This window comes from Capsicum annuum, chromosome 5 (genome assembly GCF_002878395.1).
Source record: "Capsicum annuum cultivar UCD-10X-F1 chromosome 5, UCD10Xv1.1, whole genome shotgun sequence".
Classification (NCBI taxonomy): Eukaryota; Viridiplantae; Streptophyta; class Magnoliopsida; order Solanales; family Solanaceae; genus Capsicum; species Capsicum annuum.
In genome coordinates this window covers 212,677,636-212,685,321 of record NC_061115.1, presented here as the reverse complement: position 1 = coordinate 212,685,321, position 7,686 = coordinate 212,677,636, and the positions used below count along the sequence as shown (strand labels likewise).

The 7,686-nt window shown below is 28.1% G+C and overlaps 1 protein-coding gene across 1 annotated transcript; it reads right to left on the bottom strand.

Annotated features, from left to right (window-relative positions):
* Window positions 1-3,871: 3,871 nt before the first annotated feature.
* On the bottom strand, window positions 3,872-7,416 carry LOC107871239 (membrane protein PM19L). Its single transcript, XM_016718116.2, has 3 exons — window positions 7,178-7,416; window positions 5,991-6,168; window positions 3,872-4,343 (listed from the first exon to the last, which is right to left on the bottom strand). The coding sequence occupies exons 1-3, from the start codon at window positions 7,305-7,307 to the stop codon at window positions 4,103-4,105; spliced, it is 549 nt and encodes a 182-aa protein (XP_016573602.1). The 5' UTR covers window positions 7,308-7,416; the 3' UTR covers window positions 3,872-4,102.
* Between the last annotated feature and the right edge of the window lie 270 nt (window positions 7,417-7,686).

The following is a 7,686-nucleotide window of genomic DNA, read 5'->3' as shown; positions in this document are numbered from 1 at the left end:
CTTTTAAATATTTTTTCAACTAGTTTTAGTAATTTTCAATAATTTGAAAGTAGATGTAGATATATATTTAGATTTGGGCCTTTAAGTTGTAATATTTGTCCTTTAATTGCTAATTAAATGATCGAAAACCCAATATAAACTTAAAATCTAAACTTTTCACTCTTCATCTCACTTTTTAGTTTCAAGAGAGTTTTCCTCTCCTCATTTTTTCATAATTATGGTTTTTATTAGCAAATGAGTGAAAACATATTTGATCTAATCTTCGATCACAATATAATTGTAAAAACTAAAGATTGTAAAAAAATCAAAAAACCCAAAAAATCCAAAAAAACGCCTAAAACCTAAACCGAAAAAATCAATTTTATGTTGGTTTGATTTGATTTATAGTTTTAATAATCCGACTTGATTGGTTTGATTTTATTTTTTTAATAAAAGCCGAACCATCCCTATCTATATACACACCTAGTACCAACATTGTTGATCAGTCTGTGTTAAAGTAGAAACAACAATTCTACCTTGTGTTTTTGCTTTTAGACTCATCAAATTTGAATTCATGTATTACACAACCCATTTCTGAAAACGGCAAAGCTCAAAATCGAAACTTCTAATATTGTCACACCCCTTTTTTGTCTGAGAGATTCGAGTCGAAGGGTTTTTCGAATTAAAGTGACCATATTGAACAGGGATTATTTTAATTTCAGAGTCGCCACTTGAAATTGAGTTATGATGTTCCAAGTTACCTTATTGAATCCTTAATCAAAAGGAAATAACTCTTTGTTGGTCTGCGAAAATAGAAGACCGGGTAAGGAATTCTGTTGACCGAGGGGAAGGTGTGAGGCACCCCTCGAGTCCCGTGGTTCTAGCACGGTTGCTTTTATTAACTTACACTTAGCTTTAACTATTTTGGGAAAAAACTATGTTTGCAGACCTAATTCGTTTTTTTCTTTTAATATATTAAAACTATTTAAAAGTCTTGTATTAAATTTGTGAAAAATTAAGTTTAGAAAAATATTTGTCAAGGTACATTACTGTATCCTTAACTTTTCAATGTCTCGAAAATAATTTGTAGGCCGCATTCTTAAATGAGATGAACATTTTAAAATGTGCCTAAAGTTCGTTTAATGTTAAAGATATTCGTTCGTCTCTTATAACTCGAGATAATTTTATCTTGTTTTACGAATTCAATAATTTTCTTGTATTATAAATAAAGAAAATAAACTAGTAAAGAATGAATTTGGCAAAATGGGAAATTGAACAAATATAAAAATAAAATTTCAGCACTAATATGGATTTGAAAAAAAAATAAAAAATGATAAGAAAAATGAAAGTTAATCTTTTCGTAGAATTAATAAATTTTCTTATACGTTTCTACGATAAAGGACTATATTAACAAGTCATTTTTAACTTCATTTCATGCACACAAATTGATAAGTCACGTTAAATACTCCAAATTCAATTCCTAACATATTTATATTGCTATATATATTTTATTAAATCTAATATAACTACAATTAACCCACTATTACACATTATGCAACTTGCATCTGTTCAATAAACAACAAACAAATAGGAGACAACAAGGGACCGAGACGGCATATTCGATTAAAGGCACGATATACTTTTTATATTTATCAATGATTAAATAATAAATTGAAGTAAAATGTAAATCATGGCTAAAGTGAAACCAATATATAAGAATTCACACATAATCATTGAGATAAATATCACATACGGACAAAAAATAAATTCTACTACCAAAGTCATTATCTAATAATGCAACACGTAAACAACAATCACTGCTAAGGTTTATAAATAAATCGAGATCTATTCAAAATAAATATTATTATTCCAACTTCAAACACATATTATTTAGTCATGCAAACTTCACATTTAATCAAGAACACCGACAACTAGACGTTTAAGCATGCAAAAAAATAAAAAAAATTATCATACGTTAGTTCAATTTTTGTCTAAATTTAATGATACAAAAACCTTAACATACTTCATATTATAAAGTTGACGTTAAGCAAATAAAAATTTAAAGCAATTTCCGAAATATTGAAATAAGATTTCATACAATCACAAAATTAAATCATATAAAGAAGATTGACTAAGTGTTATCTTTGACAACAAAATCTCGTTTTCATTTATATCATCTTAAACTACAAGAAATGATTTAAATGTTACCTCTTGTGAAAATAATCCTCCACAAAAAAAAAAAAAAGTAAAAGCCACGAACTTAAAATTTCAGATCAAACCAATAACTTTAAATCGTTGTCAATCCGTTTGCTATCTCTCTTTTTTTTTTGTTTTCTCCCTTGTTTCTTCTTTTTCTTCTTCTTTAGTTGTTCTCTGTTTTTTTTTCTTTTTTTCTTTTTGTCTTTCACCAAAAAAATGTTGTGCAATGTTGTGCTCTTCCTCTGTGTTTCTAATGTGTCTGTGTATATTATAGTGTAGGGGGTTGGAAAGTTGAGGAAAGTTGAGAGAATTTAGGGGTGGTTGGGTAATTTAGGATAAGATTTATAATTAATTTTTTTTAAATAATATATTAAAATAAATAATAAAAATAAAAGAATATTAATTTTATATTTTAAGAAAATACAATAAAAGTTTATAAATAATCTAAAATAAATATAATTAAAATAATACTAAAACTAGTAGACTAGTTATTACAAAAAATAAATATATTTTTAAATTTTTCGTATTATTTAATAATAAAAATAAAAATAAAATAAAAATAAAATATCTCAAAATGTAACTTTATTTATTTATTTATTTTTAAATAAAAACCTATAGAAATGAAATAAGAGCTAAAATAAATACTGGACAAAATATAAATATTTAATGTTGAAAAATAGGTTAAAACTCGTGGAGGGTCAAAAATTACGTGTCTACAAATATAAGAACAAGAACAAAAAAATCTCAATCATTTCACCGCAATCTTATACTTCTTATTTATCATCCATAAAAAAAAATTATCTAGTCATCCTCCATCTGTACATTACTTGCAACTTTTTATTCTTGACTAGAAGCATTTTTACCGATCGTGGCTGTTACAATCAAGGAAGGTTTAAAAGGAAACAACCTTTTTTGTTAAAAACAAATAATATCACTCATTATGTAACTAAGTGATCTTAAAGAAGATGCAATTGAAATCAACTCATTTGCAAGACACTAATTTAAAAGGATACCAAATATGGCCAACCACATTAAAAAAAAATAATCGGATAATCGGTGGAGTTTATTGTACTCAATCTTACTTGCATTCCGATGAAGATTATTTTTCCAAAGCTTGATCCACAGGATTATTCTCCAAGACTTGGAACCACGTAGGATTATTCTATATATTTTCGATAATATTTTCTGCTTATCAATACTTTTGACATTAAAAAAAAATAAAATAAATACACCGATTCCATTCTAAACTATACACAAGATTCCATCCTAAACTATACACGAAATTACTGAGCCACACCCAAACTCAAACTTTAATTCCTGAGACACCCAAACCCAAAATTTAAAAGGATCTTTAATTCCTGAGACACCCAAACCCAAAATTTAAAAGGATCTTATTACCTGCACTAATTAAAATCTTATTTTTGACAACTTTAATATCTATATAGCACATACGTGTACCTACATAAACCCTGCACTAATTAAAATCGACAACTTTAATACCTATATGACACGTGTATCTACATAAACCTTCAATGTACTGATGTACCACGTATGTACCCATGACACTAAAATTACCAAAAATAAAATTTTAATTAGTCCAAAAGTTATAAGACCCTTTCAAAATTCAAATGTGTCTCAACAATTTTGCATATAATTCAAAATAAAAACAGAACATTTTTTCAAAAAAAATAAATTAATTAAAAACCCAATCAAACTATCATAGTAAAACTCAAAAACACATGTCCGGTTCTACCTACATATTACATAGTAGTTCGTAGGTAACCAAAACATTACCACTAAATACCCCAAACCTTATTAAAACAACACATTATTTACACTCTCCAGCTAGTACACCCCAAAAGTACTCCCATCTCTAGATATTTTTACAAACATAACCATACAAAGCACATTATGGCACTCCCCATTACACTACCCCTGTTGTAGGTACCCCTACACCTTTTTCTCCGGGCGCCGGAGGTGGTACTCCTCCGGCAGCCCCGTATTCAGTTTCCCGGTAACCGGGACCGTAACGGCTACTGAACATTCCAGCATGGAGTAGGAGAACATAGAGGAGTTGTGTAAATGCTAGGACTATAGTAAATCCTTCAAGAACTCTAAGCCTCCATCCTCTCCATCCTCCTATGTTTATTTCCTTGCATGCCAATCTACAAAAAAAAATGTTTCATTAATTAAAAATAAATAAATACACACACAATGAAATTGTTTACAAACTAATATCCCAATTTATGTGACACGAACTTAAAAAAATAAAATGAAAAAGATGACACATTCGTACGGTCTAGCAACATTTTTTTTCTTTCCAATACCAATTTAAAACGATTTTACTATAAAGCACTTCAAAATAATTTCTCTATCTCAATTTACGTAGCACAACCTAAAAATTGACACATTTGTACGGTCTAGCAACAATTTTACTTTTAAAATACCAATTATTAAAAAAAAAATACTAAATATATACACAATGAAATTGTTTACAAACTAATTATACGTCCCAACTTGAACTCGGAACCAAAATAAACCACGAAAATAAAAAAATGACCAAAATAAACCACCTATTTAAAAAATTACCAAAATAAGTTAAACGTAATAAGTTATTACGTTTTTCTCTTTTTTCTTAATGGTCAGCTAACGGATTTGACTTTTATAAAAACTTAAAAATTTTACATTTTATACTATTTTTTATAAAACGTAAGAAATTATTACGCAAAAACGTAAAACGTAAAAAATTCTTACGTTTAATCGTGATCGAGGGAAAACATGCACGATTATCGAGTGCTGTGAACAGATCACTTCTCAAAATAAGTTTTCACTTCTCAAAATAAGTAGTTTTCTTCCACGTAAGAAAATGTTACGTTCTTCACTTTTGTAAAGCTTAAATTGGTCCCCACAATTTCATTTGTTAAGTTTATTTATATTTTACACCTAATTAAAATTATTTATTTTTATTCTATGTAATAAATTTTTACGTTTTACAAAAAAAATTTTAAAAAAAAGTATCAATTAGATCATTAACTTAACAATTTTCTTATATTTATTCTATGTCAATTTTACATTATCTAAGATGAGATGAGTTGTGATGCAACGAATAGGGCTACTCTACCTTTAACCAGAGATCGGGGGTTTAATCCTGAGCATGGAGAAAACTCTGTTGGGAGTGCTACCCACCAAATGGGGCCTATCCGGCACAAATCTGAATTAGTTGGATTCCAATATGGGTACCAAACACCAGATGAAAAACCCAAAAAAGGAAAAAAAAAAAAAAACAATTCTACTTTAAAAAAAATACCAATTTAACTTCGACATACCAATTTTACAATTTTATGAAATGATTAAAAGCCACACGAATATTTTAACCTCTATTATGTAACTTTTGAGTTTAAAAAATCTATCTTCTCAAACTCTGTATGTACTTAAATATTCGAACACCAATGGATTATTTATCCATTTTTGGATATATTAAATACTATTCAATATTCAATACATTTTTTCGAAACAACAAATTAAATATATTCAAAAAGTATTATGATAAAAATACCTCTAATATTTATTGTTTCCTTACTCGTGTGTCAAGCCAGAAGTGGAAAGTATTGTTGGGCGGAGGAAATATTATATATTTACATTCTAGACGACGAATTGACTTAATAATAGTTCAGATTTTGTTCCCATTTCTAACTTATTTTATAAGTCAGAGTTCAACATATCTTTCTTTCTCTCTTAAAAATTGGTGTATTTAATTAGTGCAACATAAATTGAGACAGATAGGACGTACGATAGAAAATATAGTTACGTACCCAAAAGCAAGTGCAGTAACAGCCCATGCAACAATAGCAGAAGAACCAGCAGCAGCAAGACTATCATTTCTCCATGCCCTTAGGTGATTTCCACCCATTAATTTTGATATTATTCCCAACATAGATGCTAATATGGCAAATATTAGAAAGAACATTGTTGCACCATTTCCACCAAAACCTGAAAAATAATTTAAAAAATTATATAATCACACTTTTTAAAAATCAAACGATCCATTCTATAATCAATAAATAAATTATTACAAAATAATTTTTGGTCTAAAAGTAGTGTAGCACTAGGCAGTAGTGTGACTCGTTGATTTATTTATTTATTTAATTAAAAAAGCATATATAACTAATAATAAACATTTCAACTTTGAGAATTCGAAGTTGAAACATGACTTAGTATATTCCAACTCGTAACACACAATTTTTTTTTAAAATGTCCAACTAACTAAGCCGTAGCAGAGCCAAATTTTTCACTAAGAAAGTTCAAAATTGAAAAAAGTAAAGACACGAACTAGACTAAAAATTTAAATAAGTACATATAACTAATATACATTTCAAATTTCAATTTCAACTTTGAAAATGGATGTCTAGACATTTTCACTAAGGAAGTTTAAAAAGAAAAAAAAAGACCAATAAACATTTCAAATTTCAAATTTCAACTTTGAGAGTGCACGTCTAAGATATTTTCACTAAGTTTAAAACCAAGAAAAAAAAGATACGAACTAGAATAAAAATTTAAAAAAATACATATAACTAATAAACATTTCAGATTTCAACTTTCAGAATACACGTCTAGACATCTACACATTTGCCTAGACTTAATATATTCCAACTCATAACACAAAAATTTTGAAAATGTCAAAAAATTAAAGATGAACTTCGACATAAATTTTTGCTAAGGTGATTCAAAATCGAAAGAAATAAAGCAACAAACTAGACGAAGGGGTTCAACATCTACTACATAAATTTTTTTAAAAAATTAACTATATATAAATAATATAATTAGGGGTTACTCTGGTCATAAGCTAGCTCCGTGTCTATATAAGTGTAAATGTGCAAACTAAAGTATTTACTTATAGTTGGAATCAAAATTAAAAATATATTTATGTACATATTTTTCTACTAAAAACCCATACAAGAAGAATAGGTAATTGAAGAGAAGAGAGAATTAAGGAACTTACTAGGATGATTAGTTTGGCCATTAATGTACTTATTGAGACACCAACTAGCAAAACCCAACACAATTAAATACATTATTAAGTTTAAAAACAACAATGGTGCTGCAATACTCCTAGCCACTGTCCTTGCCATTTCCTCTTGCAAATAATTCACTAATTCTCTTTGGTTCCACAGATTTTCAGAAACTTTAATCTATTTTTTTTTTTTCGGTTATATAGTTTTATAAATTCTAGGGCAGAAATATAATACTGATGCAAATGTAACATAGGACAATTATATATGGTACGTGTTATGCTTAATTGCTTCAAATGTCAACAGGTGGAAGGACACGTGTCACGTGTTTATCGTACTTTGGGATTATGTAAATATTGTTCCATGCAACAATGTCTATCTACTAGCTACCACGTTGTGCCTGATTATTTTGGCCCTAAATATCTTTGAATTCTAAGGTTTTTTTGTTTTATATTTTTTTCTATTACGCGCGCGAGCCGGACTCACGATTTTAACTCAA

Excerpts from the sequence above, each read along its gene's own strand:
- LOC107871239 (XM_016718116.2), bottom strand. The coding sequence starts at position 7,307 with ATGGCAAGGACAGTGGCTAGGAGTATTGCAGCACCATTGTTGTTTTTA. Across the intron at positions 6,169-7,177 it reads TGGCCAAACTAATCATCCTA|GTTTTGGTGGAAATGGTGCA; the intron begins GTAAGTTCCTTA and ends ATTATTTTTCAG. Across the intron at positions 4,344-5,990 it reads GTTACTGCACTTGCTTTTGG|ATTGGCATGCAAGGAAATAA; the intron begins GTACGTAACTAT and ends TTTTTTTTGTAG.